Source organism: Xyrauchen texanus, chromosome 33 (genome assembly GCF_025860055.1).
Source record: "Xyrauchen texanus isolate HMW12.3.18 chromosome 33, RBS_HiC_50CHRs, whole genome shotgun sequence".
Lineage (NCBI taxonomy): Eukaryota > Metazoa > Chordata > Actinopteri > Cypriniformes > Catostomidae > Xyrauchen > Xyrauchen texanus.
Window position 1 is genome coordinate 7,909,983 of NC_068308.1, and position 21,068 is coordinate 7,931,050.

General features: G+C 40.3%; 1 protein-coding gene across 4 annotated transcripts in view; it reads left to right on the top strand.

Moving 5' to 3' along the window:
* The window catches only part of LOC127626586 (ankyrin-3-like), a 209,010-nt gene that overhangs the window by 116,929 nt on the left and 71,013 nt on the right, over positions 1-21,068 (top strand). For 3 of the 4 annotated variants that reach the window (XM_052102480.1, XM_052102481.1, XM_052102482.1), the window contains 7 exons: positions 866-1,063; positions 2,447-2,545; positions 3,229-3,327; positions 4,671-4,769; positions 8,712-8,909; positions 14,287-14,385; positions 15,368-15,466. In XM_052102480.1, coding sequence (XP_051958440.1) covers positions 866-1,063; positions 2,447-2,545; positions 3,229-3,327; positions 4,671-4,769; positions 8,712-8,909; positions 14,287-14,385; positions 15,368-15,466 — 891 coding nt within the window. The remainder of the gene's footprint in view (positions 1-865; positions 1,064-2,446; positions 2,546-3,228; positions 3,328-4,670; positions 4,770-8,711; positions 8,910-14,286; positions 14,386-15,367; positions 15,467-21,068) is intronic. The other variant, XM_052102483.1, reaches the window with a different exon arrangement.

The following is a 21,068-nucleotide window of genomic DNA, read 5'->3' on the forward strand; positions in this document are numbered from 1 at the left end:
AAAGCTAATGTATGAGTCCTGTGGACTACTTTTAAGGTATTAAACTTTTAAGGTATCTTTTTCATTTTGGGTGCTTGATAGCCTTAGTCTCTATTCACCTTCATTTTATGGAAAAAGTAGAGTGGACATTCTTCAAAATGACTTCTTGTGTTACACTGGAAAATAATTATAAAAATGGACCAACAAGACGATGAATAAATATTGACAGAATTTTCATTTTTGGGTGAACTTTTCCTGTTCCTAGAAATGACAGTGTCATTCTCTCTTGTTTTTCTATTGATTCACTGAACACTTTCCTGGAATCAGACAGCTAAACAAGGCACAGTTACATATTTGTAACCAAATTAGATGCTTTCCCAGCTGATTAATGCCACTAGGAGCAATTGTCTTGGTATAAACAGTGACATGCTTTTGTTGTTCTTTCACCATGCATTGCTTTTTGGAGATTATGGCATAAAAACCATCTCTATTAGATTTTAAAACACTTAGGGGAGACTGGGGCTTGTTACCACACTATTTATACCAGTGAATATATTTAGGTTTATTTTTGGTAGTCAGTTTCTATATACAGTACACATACCTTAAAATCTTGACCAAAAAAAAAGCTGTTAAACATTTCCATTGCAATTTTCCAGGAAAAAAGATAAAGACGTTGACCTTTTATAACACTCTATTCGGGGTAAGTTGTCACGATGGCAACCAGCCGTTAAATTGCCTATTGCGTGTTTTACAGTAAACAGTAAAACAATTCTGAAACCAATATGATCAGTGATTTCTACAATATGCTATTAATAAAATAGAGAACTGACAGTTTTTTCAGTTATTTGATTTCATCATAACCTCAATTGTGTTTGTGTTTGAACAGAATGGTCTGTCCCCATTGCACATGGCAACACAGGGAGATCACCTGAACTGTGTTCAACTCTTGCTCCACCATGAAGTACCTGTGGACGACGTCACCAACGATTATCTGACCGCGCTGCACGTCGCTGCCCACTGTGGACACTACAAAGTTGCCAAGGTCCTTGTGGACAAGAGTGCCAACCCTAATGCCAAAGCACTGGTGAGTGTCCCAGAATAACACAGCAGTAGCAGGGCACTGTACTACATCCAGAATGCATATTGGTTGAAGTGACATAAAATGTCACACTTATTTTGCCAAATAGGATGTTTTTCTGGATCAGTGTCTTTTGTTGGTTCTGGAATGACAATACGAGGTTGAACAGATGACCCTGATTTAAAAAATCTTAACATGTTGGAGGTGTGGACTACTTGCTCTAACATGTTGCACGGTATCACTTACGGTGCTTTCACACTTTCTTCAATTGCTTGGTCCGAACCCGAGTTTGATTCTTCTCTTTTCCTGCTACCCCTGCCTTTGACATCAAACAAACTCGTGTGCGCATCAAACGCTCTAGTGTGAAAGTCCTCTTGTATGTGGGCAAACCCAGTTAAAATCCAGCCTGGTGTGATGTAAGTTTATGTATAAGTTTGTTTGACATTTTATGCACTGTATAAGTTCAATGTCTTTGCTTCAGTTCACAACAGTGTGTGAAGGACAGAAAGGAGACTAATGAAATAAAGTTCATTGAAATATCTCACTCTTGTTACATAAGGCTACACATCACGCTGATTCGGTTTTCTCATTATAGGAAAGCATGAATCACAGTGATTTCAGTTTAAAACACTTATTTATGGCAATCAAACTAAACCTGCAACTAATCATCGGAACAACTGGCATCCTGACTGTACCTCCGTCTTGACATGGCTTGTAATTCAGGACTGTTCCAATTGACACTTGGTCACCCTAAACAATCCTGTCAAAACATAGCCCTAAACCTATTTTAACTCTGAACCTTTACCCCTATAATCAAAGGGAAACGATTGGTAGATACGAATGTTGTTGAATCCCTAAGCCAAACCCAAATCCTAAACCTAAACTCTCAATTTGTGGAAAGGAAGCTGTTTCAGAAACACATCCTACTTGGCTAAATCACATTTACTTACAAACTAAAGAGCATACTAATCTGGTATGACTTCTCTTTTAATCTTTTGCTTCTGCCAAAGATGGTACCCCTCCAAGTTTAATCATTTTTAGTAACAGTTACGACATATAACATGTTTTGTTTCTATACAGCGCCATGGTGATCAGTTAAAAAAAGCCTCTCTTGGCGAAGAGCGCTGCGTATACTGTCATACTCTGAAGTAATGGTTACAGAACGGGCGTGCCGCAGCAGTTTATGAGGAAAAAAAGGAAGAAAGAGAAAAAAACTGTGGAAAGCTAGTTTTCCAAGCTCTAAACAGCAGAAGCCACGTGTTTTATTCATCTGAAAGCAAAGCTTTAACTCTGTTAACTTTAAGTCATCTAGTTATGTGTATAAGGCAAAAAAGGAGTTCTCATTAGTAAGTTGGAATAAAAGCCATGAGAATCTTTTTATCTTTGTAGAATGGTTTTACACCACTTCACATCGCCTGCAAGAAGAACAGGATTAAAGTGATGGAGCTACTGCTGAAACATGGAGCATCCATTCAGGCTGTTACTGAGGTGAGAAGCATACAAATTGTTTTTTTTATAAACAGCTACATGTACACAGCTTGTTTTGCCATATATTTACATCCATAATGTGATTTCTGGAACGTTAGAAATAGGCTAATGGCTTTTTATGAATTTGCCAATTGTCCATGAAACCAGAAGCGTAGAAACCATTATAACTGCACTGCAAAAAATAACTTAAAAAATAACTCTGTGTTGTTTTCCATGAAAAATTATCTAAACATTTGTTAAACAAAGTACATTTTGTATGCAATTTTTGTTTTAAGGGTGGTACCAGAAGGCTCATCATATCTCTCATTTTATTCCCTGACTTTTTGGGAAATCATTTCATCCACTTTCCTGTGTCGCAGCAAATCAGTTTGGACTACAGGGTGAACGTTATATCACCTAATGAATATTCATTAGCCAAGCAAATAGGTTTATAAAGTGCCAGTACACACCCACACAAGTTGTTCAGTCTTTTCCTACACCCCTGATGGAAACAATGTGTTGTTAAATGAGTTTAAATGATATTACATAGCAGATAGAGTGCAAAAAAAGACATGCAAAAAAGCATTTCAATCAAATCTGCCAATGCTGTGAATTAAAGCATGTTTGTTTTGTAATGAGCTAATATTTGCTTAAGGGTGCAGTTCCCAATGCTTCAAGGCTGCATATTTCTGTTTCTCTGGCAGTCTGGACTTACGCCGATTCATGTGGCCGCTTTTATGGGCCATGAAAACATTGTGACACAGTTGACAAATCACGGAGCGTCTTCTAACACGATGAATGTGGTGAGTACAGCCGTTCCCAACCACCCACCAGCACCAAACAGTGTGAGTTTCCTTGGAAAATACAGTGATAATAAGGCCCAACAATGAATGAATTGGTTCCGGAAGTAATTTTCCCATTCATTTTCTCTAAAGGGACTTTAACCAGTTTTCATGAGTCTAACCAACAACTACACAACATTATGAACTTTTTTTGATTTGAAGCAAAAAAGGATATGAAAATTATAAAAACACAAACAAAACATACATTTTGTCTTGTTACATCAAGGGTCTATTTGTAATTGAAATAAAATTTTTGAATGGAAGAAAACCAGTTAATTTAGATGTTAGTGTAACAGGTCCTTCTCGACCTATTCCAAGCGGGATTCGAACCGGTGTCTCCGACATGGGCGGTGGCTGTTAGTCGCTAGTGCGCCTCTTGAGGCCAGCCGAGTGAGGTTTACACATACCGCACAGCTATCACGAACAAGCTGGCTCCCATTGAAACTTACTTGTGTTAAGGTTAAGTGAGCAAAATATTAAGATGTATGCAAATATACTAGTAGTTACTACTAGTATACTACTAGAGTGTAGGAAGGCTGACTCATTTATGAAATGGTCAATGCTTCATGGGAGTGGATGGTCCCAACTGAACTATTTATCTGCAATTTATATTTCCATGGTAAGAGTGAATTATCTGATTGGTTGATCTCACTTTAGGATTTTTGGTTCTTCACTGGGAATTCTGCAATTAAACGACTTTTTCACTTGTGGCTTCTACAGAAGTATTCGGTGCTCATGGTATGTCTGTTTTGAAAGGTTTATGTTATTGCTAAAAATCTATTTCTCTTTGGATAATATGAATGGGATTTTACTTCGAGAACACTATTGTTGTGCATTATAACGCAAGAAATCAACTGAAATCAGTAAAACAAAACAATTTCGCAAAAACCCAGCGGCCAGCCCCGTGTCATATCCTGGCACATTTGTTTGTCCTCCTGTTCCATAAAGCCTTTTTGGATAATAAAAGACTCTGTCACTAAACATACGTCTGACCAGATGTTCGAGCTCCTCACACTACTTTAATTACGTGACAGTCAGACTGTAATCCACTGTTCCCCCATCAGACAGACAGCGGGCGAACAGCGAGCCACTGTTACCGTAGAAACATGCTTTAGGCTTTGTTGGGGTGCAAGTCATTGTTGCAGTCTAAACAAAAAGAGCGAGACAGTTTGGAAGAGGGGCTTGGCCAGATGAAAGTGCCGCACACACACACACACACACACACATACATATGCACAAAAGCTTACTGTCCAAACAGAGTTGTACCTTTTTTCAGAAGCTTACTCTCTGTGTGTGTGATTTAGAGGGGAGAGACGGCACTCCATATGGCTGCCAGGGCGGGACAAGCAAACGTGGTGAAGTTTCTGGTGGCAAATGGGGCAGATGTGGACGCCAAAGCCAAGGTGAGAGAATGAGGGCTGCTTTGTTAGTGGTGCTTGTTAATGCAAGCCTCGCTATTACTATTACTAAAATAGTCTTTTTGCCTTGTTTACGATAAAATGGGCGAAAACCTAGATTTACATTGAAGAAGGGACCCGAGCAATATTTAGAGACCATCATATAAAAATAAAAAAATAAGAAAGATACGAACTATTTTCAGCTGAAATAAAAGTTGTTAAAATACGTCAGGTTTGTTTTCTTTGATTTGAATTGCACTGGTCTTATGTAAATGTATTATGTTGCAGGTCCTTGCAACTGGTGACTCATTTTTATTATTATTATTTATTTCCCAAAGCATTTAAAAAAAGCATTTTTACTCATATTTGCCACTAGCCGTTATTAATTTTGGACCTTGATCACAACACATGAAGTAATACAGTAGTCAAGTAGAATTTGTGATATGTTTGTGGCTGTCGCCCAGTTAAACATAATTTTAAAGAATTTATGCTGTGCACTATACGTTACAAGCAAAGACAATGTAATGAATCCGTATGGTAAAATGACTGTACATGGTAAATGACTGTAGCTCTACAAAATAGTGTAATAGCTGTGGAATGCAATGCAGTCAGATCACGATAATAGAAAACGTCTCGGGTTATGACTATAACCCTTGTTCCCTGAGAAGGGAACGAGACACTGCGTCGTTGAAAACGACTCTTTGGGGAACGCTCCTTAGCGTGCGCCTCTGAAGTATGAATGAAACTATTCCAATCTTGATTGGTGTTGCGTCATGACGTAACATGTGACGGCATAACCGGATGCATAAAAGTGACGCCGGCACACACACACACACATTAGCCTAGCGATGAAGCAAGCCGCTCTCAGGCCTTGAGGGGCGTGGCAGGACGACGCAGTGTCTCGTTCCCTTCTCAGGGAACAAGGGTTATAGTCATAACCCGAGACGTTCCCTTTCGAGGGAACTCGCACTGCGTCGTTGAAAACGACTCTTTGGGGAACGAATGCCCACTAGGCCACGCACCGAAAAAAGGCCTGCCCTAGGGTGAAACTGAACTCAGGCACTCAGCTAGGACGAGAGCACACGTGCGCCAGGCGTACTAGGGAGGTGCAGACTATAAAACCTGATGAAAGTGTGCGGGGTAGCCCAACTGGCTGCATCACAGATCTCCTGGAGGGGTACTCCCGATAAGAGAGCCCTAGAGGACGCCATGCCTCTAGTTGAATGAGCCCTTACGGCCAAAGGTGAAGGCAAATTGCGTACCTTGTAGGCCGAGATAATAGCCTGAACAATCCAATTACTAATGGTTTGTTTCGAGGCAGGGAGCCCCTTCCTAGGTGACCCAAAACACACTAACAGTTGGTCCGACCTCCTCCAGGAAGAGGACCTCTCGAGGTAAACGCTCAAAGCTCTGACAGGGCAGAGCAAATGGAGCCTCTCTTCTTCTGCCGACACATGAGGTGGAGAATGAAATGCCTGCAGGACCGTAGACCGTGCCGTGTTAGACGGCACCTTAGGCACATAGCCAGGTCTCGGGTGCAAAATGGCTTTAACTCCGCCAGGGGCAAACTCCAAGCAAGCTGGCGTCACTGTCAGGGCTTGAAGATCACCCACCCTCTTTAGAGAGGTAATAGCTAAGAGAAAAGCCATCTTGAACGTCAGGTCCTTGGGCGAAGCCGACTGAAGGGGTTCGAAGGGGGCCAGGGATAACCCTTCGAGAACCACCGCCAGGTCCCAGGCAGGAACCCTGGACCTGGTTGCCGGTCTCATCCTCCATGTACCACGGAGAAAACGAATGACCAGCTCTCGAGGCTGGTCTCGGGTGTTTTTTGCGCACTGTTCTCGACCTCCTGAAGCGGGATACCAGCAGGATTTGGTCGATACAGTTCTTGTGACCACAATTGATGTGTGTTTTTTATCTTTTTGAAATTGGTGTGGCCCGAAGCGTCAGAGACGGCGGGAAACCGACACCGATTTCCTGAGGGCTCCGCTGCGAGAACAACCTCGGTTGCTCTGCGGGGGTGGGTGGCTGACTGAAGGCTGGGGCTGATCTGTTTGCCCCACCCTACTTGATTTAGACTTGGATTTACCGGGGAGAAACTGCTTGAACGCCGCAGATTGTTTCCTCGCCTCCTGAAACCTGTCGACAACCGATGTAACGGCGTCGCCGAACAGGCCAGAGGGCGAGAGCGGGGCATCAAGCAAAAAAGCTCTGTCTTTTTCTTTTATTCCTGACAAATTTAGCCACAGATGCCTCTCCGTGGTCACCATAGCTGCCATAGAGCGGCCAATAGCGCGGGCCGTCTCTTTAGTGGCCCGGAGAGACAGATCTGCGGCTCTGCGCAACTCCGCGATATCTTCGGAGTTGGCCCCTCCCCCTCGTCTAAATCTTTCAGGAGATCGGCCTGGTACGCCTGCAAAATAGCCATTGAGTGCAGGCATGAACCAGCCCGACCTGCCGCCATGTAAGCCCTGCTTATTAATGCAGATGTATCTCTGCAGGGCTTACTAGGCAGCGCCGGGGTTTTAAGGGAAGATGCCGACTCAGGACAGAGGTAACCGGCTAAAGCCTCCTCCACACCAGGCATCTTCCCATAGCCCATATCCCGTGCCCCTAAAACATAGCTGTAATCGACCACACTGGGGGTGGAGACACGGGACGAATGTGGTTTATCCCACGATCTCGAGATCTCTTTGTGGAGATGGGGAAAAGCGGCAAACCCGGCGCTGGGGTTGTGACGTGTGCTGCAGGAAACGCTCGTCTAATTTGCTTCCGACGTGCGTTCCCTGCTCATTTTATGGCCAGCTAATGTTAAGTCTGGCCACAGCATGCGTCACAACCTGAACCAGCTCCTCATAAGCCTGGCCGAAACCCGGCGTGCTTGGCTCACGGTCGTCCACATCAATGCTGAGCATTTCCACTTCCTCGGAAGCAGAGAGCTCGAGCATTGGGACCTGATCGTGGGCAGAAGAAGCCGCGACGCGGGCTTCTGCACCACTCACAGTAGGCTCGGGATCCTCAAACGAAGAATGAGAAAGTGCCGGAGCAGTCTCATTCTCATCTGCAAGATCCCGCTGCGAACCCCACGATCTCAATCGCCGCGCTGCCTCAACAGACGCGGGACCAGAACCGTGGGGAACGCGAGCCTGACCGTGCTCATCAAAGCAGGCCAACCGGGAGTGCAGCACTCTCAGGGGTAGTGCTTCACAGCTTTCACAGGCAGATCCCTCGAGAGCTGCTCTGTGCGTGCTGCGCTCCCAAACAGTTCACACACAAATCGTGCGTGTCCCTACCCGTAATAAAAGCGAGGGCAGGGGTGCACGCACTTCTTGAACTGTTTGGTGGCCATAATTCTTTTAAATAGGACAAACAACACCAAATAAGACAAACAATATACATAGAGCGCTTGCTGAAGAGCGAAAGCTAATGTGTGTGTGTGCCGGCGTCACTTTTATGCATCCGGTTATGCCGTCACATGTTACGTCATGACGCAACACCAATCAAGATTGGAATAGTTTCATTCATACTTCAGAGGCGCACGCTAAGAAGCATTCCCCAAAGAGTCGTTTTCAACGATGCAGTGCGAGTTCCCTCGAAAGGGAACATTTGTTACTTTGCTTGTGGTTATAAGAAAGGCTGTCAAAAGTGTCCAAAACATCGTAAATATTGCCCAATTCAATTTGGTTCCATTTTTTTGAAGTACTGCTAGTGCTTAGCATCTTCTAAAGAAACTGACTCCCTCCAAAAATAATAATAATAAAAAAGACAGCTGAAGCTTAGCTGGTTTCCCAGCCTGTCCAGCTGAGGAAAAACCCCTCTGAAACCAGCAAACAGACCAGCCTGACCAGGCTAGGAGACCTTTTAAGACCAGGAGATAATCCTAGGCTGGTTTAAGCTGTTTTACCAGAATTTGTAAAAAGTCTTATATGAGTATATATATGTGTGTAGGACGATCAGACCCCATTGCATATCTCCAGTCGTCTGGGAAAACCAGATATAGTCCAGCAGCTGCTGCAACATGGAGCTACACCCAATGCCACCACTACATCTGGATACACACCGCTCCACCTGGCTGCGCGGGATGGCCACAAAGACATGGCATCCATACTGCTGGACAACGGAGCATCTCTTAACATCACCACCAAGGTCAGTCACTCACCCCCTGCAGGGAGATCCATAAAATTTAATCAAATTTGCATCTGGTCTTTAGCTTGACCTTCGCAAGTGTTTGTGGTCAGGTAATTAGTGAAGTTTAGAGTTTTGTGGCATTTACTTCATGTCTGTTAGCTTTGAGGTCATCTCAGGCTATGAACCTCTTCATCAGGTCAGTTACCCTTGGCTCTTGGCCCAAATAGATTTGGCCTAACTCCAAAAATAAATGCAGGTTAAGTTTCTTCTTCCTGGATTGATAATGGCTACGATATGGTGTTTTTATCCGTATCAGGTATTGGTCCGATGAGCCCAGTTCAATTCTATTCCAAGATGTTGGCATGGTCATGACCAACAAGCAACAAATAAATTACATTAAAGAACAATAAAAGCATCATTTAAGATTTGTGAATCACAAAAGTCATTGTTTAATAAATAAATGTATAGTCTGCATCTGCAGCACGCTTCGGTAAATGTGCTTTGCTCTGTTGTTTCACATACACATAGCACGTTTGGGCTGATGAAGCACTGCTGTTTTCAGCTCTTAGAGCTGATATGCGAGTGCTACACACAAACTACATCTAAGATGTAAATGCTCGATATTTCGGTTAGCTTGTAACATGCATTGAGTTCAGAGTCCGAGGAGCAATTCACCAGATTTTAAATGTAAAGCAGATAAAACTTCTGTGAACAAGCTCACACACTAGTGTTCCATCAAAATAAAAGCCCCAGTGTTTTAAAGTTAAGAAATGACAACTGAAATACAATTCAAATATTTATTTTGATTATTATAACAATAATATTTAAGTTGACTGGGTTCCAAAGAACACTGTGATTGGAAAGCGGACTGACATCTTATTACAACTAAAGTAAACGATTATGTAATCATGAAAACTGACGATTACAGCTTTCAATTTAAGTCTGCTCCAGTTGTGTCAATGCAAAAAAACACTATTTACAACGTGCTTTTGCAGCGGTTGAGTATTCCGACCAACCACTAACCTGTCCGTCTGCCAATCAGAGCCACTTTGATTAGTCCTCCATCCAATCTGTAATGACAATTGATCCTAATGCGCCAGTTTTAAATCATCTGAATGCCCAGATGCTTGCTTGATGTTCTAGCTCTGTTCGCCTGGCCCACGAAAACGAATACTGAAGAAATATCACCTTTGAAAGGAACTGTAGAAAAGAAGCTGTAGAAAAAGAGTGAAAAGCACTTTGTAATTATTTTGTATTCATTGCATATTGCACCGCTCGCTTTGAACGTAGATTAAAATACACTGCAACACGACAAAACTAAAACAATCCCGTTCTAATCGAGGCACAGACGCTGTGTAAATAATTGATTTATTATGCTGATTAGACAGCTTTGTTTTTAATGCGAGCATTCATGAGAGTGCAGAACATTGTGCAGAGCGTTACTGAGCTTGCGTCGAAATCCAGATTTCAAACAGTGTAAACCAGTGTAAACAATTTATTACGTTTTGTTTTGTCATGTTAATAAGTGGGCCAATGTGAATTTGATTTGTTCAAAATAGCAATAAAACAATTCAGCTTAACTGTTATGTTGGTGTAGCCAACATAAAGAATATAGCATGAATAGCATATTTCAGGAATCACCGTCATTAGCCTAGTTTCCATACACCTTTTGCGCTATTTTGTTATCGACAAAGTGAAAATGTGGGGAAAAAAATTGCGACATTTGCCGCCCTCTGCCCGTTTCCATTCAAATGGAAAAAAAGGGTGTGTGTGATGACGTCATGCCTAAAAAAACACTTTGTCGCATAAGTTTTGGTTTAGCGCAAAATAAATCTGCCCTGAAGCCATTTCCATTCAGAAATATGTTTTTATTGCTAATTTGCCTCCCAGATGTCGCTAATGTTTTTCCTCTGAAGTTTTGGTAAAATGTGGAGATTATTGAGACAATTCATTGAAATTAGTCAGATTACTGTCATTTTAATTAACAAATAAAAGCAATCAGAAGAGGAGGAATTGCAATCAAAAGGGAGCAGTTGTCCTTCTGACAGGACTGTAATATTGGTCCTGATGTTGCGCATATCACAGGTTGGCACCGGTTTTGACCCGAAAGCAGATCGTCATGCCCTGTTCAAGCTGGCAATCTGCCATCAAAAGTATTGGGGGAAACATTCTATCTCAGTATAAGGACCATCAATAGATGAGTATATGCTGAGTATACAGCTATTAAAGAAAAATAAAATTATGCAGTGTTATATCAGGGTTTACATATGATACATTCCTGATATTCCATATTTTGAACAATCATCTAATCAAAAGCATCGTCATCACATTTTGTGCACAGAAATTATATTTGTTGTGTTTTATGGGCTAATTCCATGACTGCCATCTATTATTTTGAATGGTGTGGAAAACGAACTTTAATAAATAAACGGATGGATACTATGATTAAATTAATCGCAAACATTTGTTCAATGTGCACAAGATATTTGTGTTGGCACTCCTGGAAGTGTCACATTTGCAGATCGGCTCTATTTGCTATATATCTATAAGATCAATCCATAATCACGTACAATAAATTGGCTTTCAATACTGTCGTCATGATTAACGCTAAAGATTGGGGCAAACTCTGTCATGTGATAATACATTTTTGCGTTAATGCCAATTTTATCGACAAAAAGTGTTTCCAAACCAGGTTTTCGACATTGAGTTTATACGCTTGAGTTAAACGGAAAAATATTATGTCGACATTTGTGACATTTTAGCGATAATGTGCGTTTCCATCAGCTTTATTTTGATGCGCTAAAACTTTTTCAGCAAAAAAAATCCTTGAATGGAAACCATGTTATCGTGTCTGCTCTAATAAGACCCATATTTGCCAAGCAGCTGGTATTGGTACAGTAGATTTAAAATTTTCACAAATCGTACAAACTCCGATCGCAAATGAGTTTTTACAACAAGATTTATTCAGCTATTGTTTTGTACTCTCAGCTTAGAATGTCTCTTTGGCACTGTTGAGATGAGTTAACCATGTGGCCTAGTGGTTAATGCATTGTGATATGGTTCAAAAGTTTGTTAGTTCAAGTTCAGCTAAGAATGCCAAGATTAGATGAAAAGTTGAGATTTTTGAATTGTGCTCACAGAATAGTTGATGGACTTTTCCCAATCAGAATTAGATTTTGATCTTTGTCACATGAATACGAAGTTGATAGTGGTGACTAATATGCTTGGCTGTGATTCCTCTAAGTTTGGTATGTCCCTTTGGTGACTGTCATTGTTGTTGCTGTGTTGTGCAGTGGGTTGTGCAATGACCTGTGGAACAGAAAGGTTTGTAATGTTGTGTGTGTTTGCTCTGTATGTCATATGTACTCCATGTTTTCCTTGGTTTGTGCTTAGTGTTATGCACTCCTTGTCATTTCATTGCTTGCCCTTGTAATTGCTGCTTGCAGCTATATTTTAAAATCTGGAAAATTTTAAAGTCTGGAAAAGTCATGGAAATTTCTATAGTGGACACATGTTTTCCTAGTTTTGCTCAACTCTAAAATATATACTCGAGTGCAATTTCTGTAAACTAATTTTTTTATATACTTATCCAGTATTCACAAGTAATGGTGAATACATGAATTGGTCAAAAGGAACCTTGAGTATTAAACTGAGTTTTCAGTCATGCATATATCATATTTATGTGGTATATCTACTAGGGCGTAGATTTGGTTTGAATATTGGGAGGGTTGCAGTGTGAAGCATCTACATGTTTCCATTAATCATGGTATACATACTGATCTCCCCTATCTGATTTCTCAGTGCCGTATGATGAGACGTTTCTCCTACCCCCTCTACACAGGCATGTCATTGAGTTTGTAATGAATCACTAAATGAATTTAAAAGGGGAAGAACTTCAGCATGTGAGTTGTAGTCTGCTGATGCAGTGTTACAGCGATAGGAGGGTCTGTCCTGTCCTCAATTATTTGTGAACAAGTGTTAACTCAGTTAACTAATCATTATGCAAACATTTTTATTGCCATCTAGTTTACAATCAACAAGGCCAATCCAAATAACTACTTAGTGCAAAATGATATGTAAAAATCAATCTATAAATCGCCTACTCAAAGTTTATATACTTAGGATTTCTGCACATTAAGCTGGGATAGGAGATTAGTTCTTGTTAAGTATTTGAAGCTAATATTTAATAACTAAAGTGTAATAAAAAAAATAACACATTTAATCTTGAAATCATGCATTCTGACACAATTTAGTATTCACACTGATTACAGCTGTATTAAAGTAGATTAAATGTAAAGCAATGTTGACTAGGATTTTTCAGATATAAAATTATAGCACAATTTCTGTTATATTTCCATTATCAAAGTCTTAAAAACACAAAAAATGTAAGACTGAATCCCCTCTGAAAATACAGATGCCATCATGTTAGTAATGCATAAGGTATGCTGGTCTTCAATGAGTCGGGGGGAATCTACAAAGCCCAGTCTAACTAAACATCTTTATCTAATTTCATGTTTTTGTACATATAAAGCTAACATGAGTGCCTATGAGCAGAGATGGCAGAATTAAAATCATATACTTTGTGCAAACTGAACCAAACAACATCTATAGAGCACAACAGCCTGGCTCTGGAAGTGAAAATCACATTCATTTTCTCCATAGTCGAATTGATGTTTAATGATAAATTAAAAACCTTTTAAGACAGACCACTAGAATCAATAAATGTATAATGTAAATGTCTGTTTTCTAACAGGTTTCCCAAACATTCCCCCTTTCTGCCATTTGTTGGAGGAGCAAAAAATATACCATCCTAAACTCCCACCGTTTGTTGATCCAATGTTGCTGTGTTGGGACACTCAAACAAACATACCAATGTCTTGTGCCACAGTTTATACTTTTTTTTGTTTAAACTGGGAGAACCAGCCTATAATACATTAAGCTGGGATACGAAAAAAAAAGTTTTATCAAAAATTACATCATGCCATTTTTAAGGGTCAGATCAAGTCGGAATAGCTCCTTGAGGTAAAACTATTTTACAGTGCGTGCTGTGTCATCTGTCTTGTGTAACAACGGATTGGTTACAGCAATAGTTCATCTCTAGCTGGGCTGGAGGGAAGCTTAACAGCTATGGTTTATGATTACTTAACAGAAGGAAACTTGTGCAACATACATCACTTTTTTTGTTTTTTTACCAATTTCAGGGCCGTTATATCTCTAATCTGTTGCAATTTATCAACTCCACCCCAAAACGACATTTTTATAAAATGCAGTACCAATGATGCAACACGTGATGACTTGTCTCTAAATTGTTGTGGGTATTGTTTTGGTTTGTTCTATTATCTTGGTATATTTTTTCTTTATAACCGAAACTTATTATCTATTTTTGTCTTTGCAGAAAGGATTCACTCCTCTGCATGTTGCAGCCAAGTACGGGAAGATTGAAGTTGCCAACTTGTTGCTACAGAAGCGAGCGCCACCTGACGCAGCTGGAAAGGTAAAGGAGTCTATCTGTGCCATCTGTTAAAGCTTGACCATCTCAAGCCATCTCATAATTCTGCCATCTCTGCTCATAGGCACTTACTACTGTACCACTTGTGCAGCAAATTGATGTATTACAGGCTTGTCATTACAACCACCCTTCTGTTTCTGGTATAGTGGTAACATGACCACAGTAAGAAAGGAAGCACTGTAATGGATGCATTCGTTTCCTGCATGCCATTTCACTTTCTAAGCATCAGCATAAGGCAGTGATTTTGAATGAGAGAGGTATTAATGTGGTACACATTTGATTGGAATTCATTGTGTAATGGCTGAAAATTGTTATGGCTGTTTTCAGTAAAGCTTTACTGAAACCAAATTAAGTGATCTGGCATACCGGGAAACACATAGGAGAATATATATGCCTATTTTAATGCTTTAGCATTAGTATGAAGATAGCATTGCCATTAATCTCAGTGGTAGTTTGCCTGGCCCCAGAGCAAGAGCAAGCAGACCAAGAAAACACAATTTCATGCATTAAAAAAAGCCACTTGTAAAACATGTACTTATGTTGATAATGAAATATTTTAGATTGCAAAGTATCTTGCAAAAGAAAAAAAAAATCTTCAGAATACAGTGCTACTTTTGAATGGCCATCAATACAAAAGGAAGATTTTTGTTTGCATAATGGTTTAGTAACAACATCTACCATCAGGGGCTAACTACCTATGCTAACATGCCAAACCTTATCCCCTAAATGGGAGCTGTAGTTGTTCGGGGTACATATGATCATTCTTCACTTGTAGACCTAAACTAGGGGATTCGTTCACCAATGTATACTGACTAAATTTACACTGCAAGTATCCAAATGCTTCTGAATTGTATCCTAAAGCTGTACGATTTATGATGGCTCTGCTCACACACCCCACATTTGAGTCCTCTGCTAATTATAGCTGTATGACTGTGTGTGTGTGTGTGTGTGTGTGTGTGTGTTTTAGAGTGGACTAACACCACTGCATGTTGCTGCACACTACGATAACCAGAAAGTGGCCCTTCTTCTGTTGGATCAAGGAGCGTCCCCACACACAGCAGCAAAGGTACAAGACTTTGTAGTAGATATTTTCACTTGCAGAAGATATCTACTGACCACAATATCTCAGCTTGCTCACACAAATCTCTTACAATCGCAATCACACACACACACACACACACACACACACACACACACACACACACTACTATCTCAAATGATGAAGAAACATCTGCTGAACGAACAACTACACACATGCCAACACAAAACCACCTCCACCCCACATTCTTGCAAATTTTTTGTCATTTTGCTTCTAGTCCACCCACTGTATACTCAAGAGTATGATATGTCAGGCTTGCACACATTTTATTGCACTTGAAAAGGGAAGTTACTGAATACTGATGTTGTTTTGTCGCTCTAAAAAGAATAGTTCACACAAAATAAAAGTTCTCTCATCATTTACCCATCCTCATGTCATTTCAAATCCATATGACTTCCTCCAGTGAGACACAAAATTTTGAAGAAGGTTCCCGCTGCTCTATCACATACAACAAAATTGCACAGTTACAAGGGTCTGTCTAGCTTTAAAATGGACAAAAACTGCATAAAAGTAGTCCACACTCACACATTATATTCTTCTAAAGCTATTCAATAGCTTTGTTTGAGAAACATTGTATACAAATATTCCCCTCCACTACACAGAAAGATGCTTTTTTTACTCCCAGAATGGTATAATTACCACCATCAAAGGCAAACTCGACCATGCTAACCAGACAAACCCTGACCCCTTGGTTTTCTCCCACCACTCTCACCCTGAAAAAGAGTGCTCATGGCTTCTTCCAGGAGACTACTGTTGCGATCTGGGGTTTGTTCGTTCTTTTCTGCCTGATTTTCCAGTCAGTTCTGAGGTCTGTTTTATCTGTACAGGAAATTACTGCAAACCCAAAACATGTTGAAATGCTTTTTATCAACTTCCAATGGGTTGCAAAAAAAAAAAAAAAAACACCAGCAATGGCAAAACGAGATCTCAGGCTGATTTAATCTAAAATCAGACTCTAGGAGAAATGTCTTGCTTTTATGTTCTGAGTTTGCAAAATTAGATCTTAATTCACAAGAGCATCTTTAATTGAATCTGTCATACCCAGCTTTTAGTTTAAAATATGGTGACCCAGATAATGCCTTTGATCCCCCATGACGAACAAAACAACCTGGCAACATATGTAAATCACTAACTGACTTGCGGTTTGGACAATTCTCTAGCCATTATCATATATATATGTATATATATATATATATATATATATATATATATATATACACACACACACACACACACACACACACACACACACACACAGCATATTCACTGATGAGCCAAAACTTTATGACCACTCACAGGTGAAGTTAATAATGTTGATCATCTCCTAACAAGGCCACATGTCAAGGCCTGGGTACATTAAATGGTAAGTGAACAATCAGTTATCGTACTCAGCGTATTGATTGCGGGAGAAATGGGCAGGATTAAAGACCTGAGAGAGTTTGACAAGGGCCGCATTGTTATTGCCAGCCTCTCTGAAACAACAAGACTTGTGTGGTGCTCCTGGTCAGCAATGGTGAGTACCTACCGACAGTGTCTACTGAGGAGGCAGGGTGTTGGGTGCCCAAGGCTCCTCTATGTGTGAGGGCAACAAGTGCTATCCCATCTGGTCCGAACGAACAGAAGGTCTTCTGTGGCACAAGTCACAATATCTTTTAAATTATGGTTACAGAAGGAATGTGTCGCAGCAGGGTACGGGGCTGACAGAGTGCCCTTGATGACCCCTGTAAATGGTAAATGGTCTGCACTTATATAGCGCTTTTTTCTAACCTCAGAGGTTACCAAAGCGCTTTACACTCTGTCCCAATCACCCATTCACACACACATTCATTCACCAATGGCGGCAGAGCTGCCATGCAAGGCGCTAGCCTACCATTGGGAGCAACTTGGGGTTCAGTGTCTTGCCCAAGGACACTTTGGCATGTGGAGTCGTGTGGGCCGGGATTCGAACCGCCAACCCTGCGATTGGCAGCCGACCCGCTCTACCACCTGAGCCACAGCCGCCCTGTACACTGTCAAAGAACCTATAATGGGCATGCGAGCATTGGAACTGGACTGTGGAGCAAGGTCATCTGGTCCGATGAGTTCAGTTTTCTTTTACATCATGTGGACAGCCATGTACGTGTGCACTGTTTACCTGGGGATGTGATGGAACCAGGATGCACTGTGGGAAGACGACAAGCTTGTGGAGGGAGTGTGATGCTCTGTGCAATGTTCTGCTGGGAAATCCTGAGTCCGGCCATTTATGTGGCCATCAATTTGACACGTGCCACCTACCTAAACATATTTGCAGACCAGGTACACCCCTTCATGGCAATGGTATTCCCTGATGGCATTGGTATCTTTCAGCAGGATCGTTTTTGGGAATGGTTTGAGGAACATAATGAAGAGTTCAAGGAGTTGCCCTGGCCTCCAAAATCCCCAGGTCTCAATCAGATTGAGCATCTGTGTGACGTGTTGGACCAACAAGTCCGGTCCATGGTGGCTCCACCTCGCAACTTACAGGACTTGAAGGATCTGCTGCTAATGTCTTGGTGCCAGATACCACAGGACATCTTCAGGGGTCTTGTAGGGTCCATGCTTCGGCGGGTCAGCACTGTTTTGGTGGTTTGTGTAGGACCAACAGCATATTAGGCAGGTGGTCATAATGGTTTGGCTCATAAGTGTATATGCAGTTTATTCAGTCAGCTGCATAATAGCTCCTTACTTTTTTTTCTCAACCTTTTAAGCCATCATTACGCTCTCATTGTGAGGTTAGAAGCATCATGCCACTGTGAATGCGTCTGTTTTGGAAATCTCATAAATCTAAGGTTCATGTGGTTTTAATGTTTTGGCAGCATTTGGCTTAATGCAGTGTCACAAGGGAGCAAATGGACATTGTATGTACTTTATGTCCAGCACATACTGTACGTGTTATATATTTAAAATTAAAGTGTGTCATTTCTGCACCACTAGCATCACCAAACGAAACTGGAAAAATGATCACTTTTTTAAAAAAGATGGCAGAAACCCCCTCCCTTCTTTCATTGGTTGTATTGATGCCACCCCAAGCTTTCAAGGCTGTGACAGGCTGGACAGGCCGCTCAAACAAACAGAGGAATGTTTTGATAGAGCCACAGTGCTAAATTTTTAGGTGAAATCACCTTGCAAATAGCTTACATATTGTTAACTCTGCATATTAAGGTGTGATACGAGAGAGAATTTTAACAGAAAAAAATGCACACATTAGTTTTAACTGGTTCCAAACCGTCCCCATACTTGTTATACATGGAACAATCATCAGGGTCCTGATAGAGCTTTTGGATTGAACATAAAATATCTCTCAGACTAAAGGGTGTTTACACAATAAATATTCGTATGTTTATGCTATGCTTTTTTAATTGCTCCTGTATCTTTGGCTATTACGGCACATCTCACTCTTTTTTCAGCATCTCATGCCAGGAGCAAGTCAAGTCAAGTCAATCAAGTGGTTTTTATTGTCGTTTCAACCATATACAGTTAGTACAGTACACAGCAAAACGAGACAACTTTCCTCCATGACCATGGTGCTACATAAAAACAACATGGGACAAACACAGGACCACATGAGACTACACAACTAAATAAGCACAACAATATGTCAAATTAAAAATAGTACAAATTGACACGCAACACACAAGCATGTCAATGTCAATTTTAAAACGCTGCACAAATCAGATCAGAATCTGTAAGGTGGGATTAGCGTATTTACTAGGGATGTCCCGATATCATTTATAAAAAATAAAAAGTGAGTACGGTTACCAAAATGTTTTTTTGGTACTCGCCGATACCAAGCCAATACCTGTTTTGTTTTTGTTGTTTTTTTTCTGAACTCCATATCAACAGTTTCTGGCTGGGTTTCCCAAAGCACTAAGTAGAATGTTAGTAGCACTTAAGTAGTGCTTAATCTCTAAGGCTCAAAAGCATCATTATCTGAGTTGTTTGTAAAAACCTCCATTAATGAGAGCTTTGAACCTATCCTAAGTCCAAGAAGTGCAAATTAAAGCTTTCTGGCGTCTTTCACAGTTTATCAAAGACAATGGGATATTTAAGACTTTTTATTAATATATTTTGATCATTGGAAAGCCATTGTAAACTATTTTAGAGGATAAACAAAGTGTTGAAAAAATCACTATGAAATCAATAGGCAGTCTCCGTAGTCTGCACATGTGACTTCAAAACATGTCATTCAGCATAACGTTATATAAACCTTCTTTGATGAGCATAATTATAATGGCAATAGAAAGACAACATGTTCTTATTAAACAGATTATTTAAGAAGACGTATGTGGGTAATGTGACCATGCAGATTAAAACTTTAAATTATTAGTTTAATTATGGTAAACAATGGAGATTCGAGTGAGAGTGTGCAATGAGACTCTTTCTCTCTTCCTCCTCCTCTTCTTCTTACAAGGCAGGTCTTTTTACAACTCTAACCAGATGATCTATTAATATTTAGATTGGTCTATGAGTAGTTCAATACATATGCCCGTCATTTTAATCCTGTTCTGTTTGCATTTGTTCGGTTTCTAGCCAAAGTAACAAAACTAGGCTACGTGAGGGCCCCTTATGATTCACATCGTGTAAATTCAGTAGTATTAATCTCTATGATTAAGCACCAATACATATGAAACTCTATTTCTGTAATAGTAATAGAATTTCCACATTATTTTCATGTGGAGAAGACAAACTCCTAGACAATACTGTCCAAAGTGATCAGCGCCAATTTGGACTGGACAGCTCCCGTAACGAAGACTTAAGTTTGACTAAAGAGAGACGTTAGTTACGGTGATCGTAATAGCTTAAGTTGCAACCCAGCCAATTTCTATTTTATCATCAAAATGGTGGTTAAATACATTCATTAAAACTTTTATCAACAATTCATTTTCAACATGATATTGTATTATTTTTATCATATGAAGTGCTTTCCTACAGAACTTCACAGCAGCACTGAAATGCAGCACTTTATTTTTGTCAAATAAAGTGTTGCATAACAGCACAGATGTGAGATATTGCTTGAATATAATACAATAACTGTTGATTTATTATGTGTTATTTATTAGCAGTAGTAGTATTACAGTGAATATTGCATAACTGTTCTGTAGTGATCTATATCTGTAGTATTTTTTGGCTTTAAATTGAGCTTTTATTTTGGCCAAGCTTTTATTTTGAAGTGTTATTGTGTTGTTTTGACCAAGGAGCTCTGACATATGATGAGCTACCCATTCCAGAAAAACAGTGAATCTCAGTGATTATTAAACTGCAAAAGGCTGCTATTTAATTAAAGGAGCACTTCAATATTTTTTTATATGTTTTCTAGGACTTACACTGACACATAGCGGCTTGGATGCTGCATCAATAGTTTTCAGTGTCAGATGCCATTGTAGATATTTAGTATTAACAGTCAGCCATGGTTACTTTAATCAATGAGTGAAAGTGTCAAATAACAGGACGGTTACTGAAATTAAGTGAGTAGTATGTGGCTGATCATGTGAATCTAACATGGCAGCCCCCATGTGCGGACCCTCTCAATGTAGAATAAGCTTTTATAAGG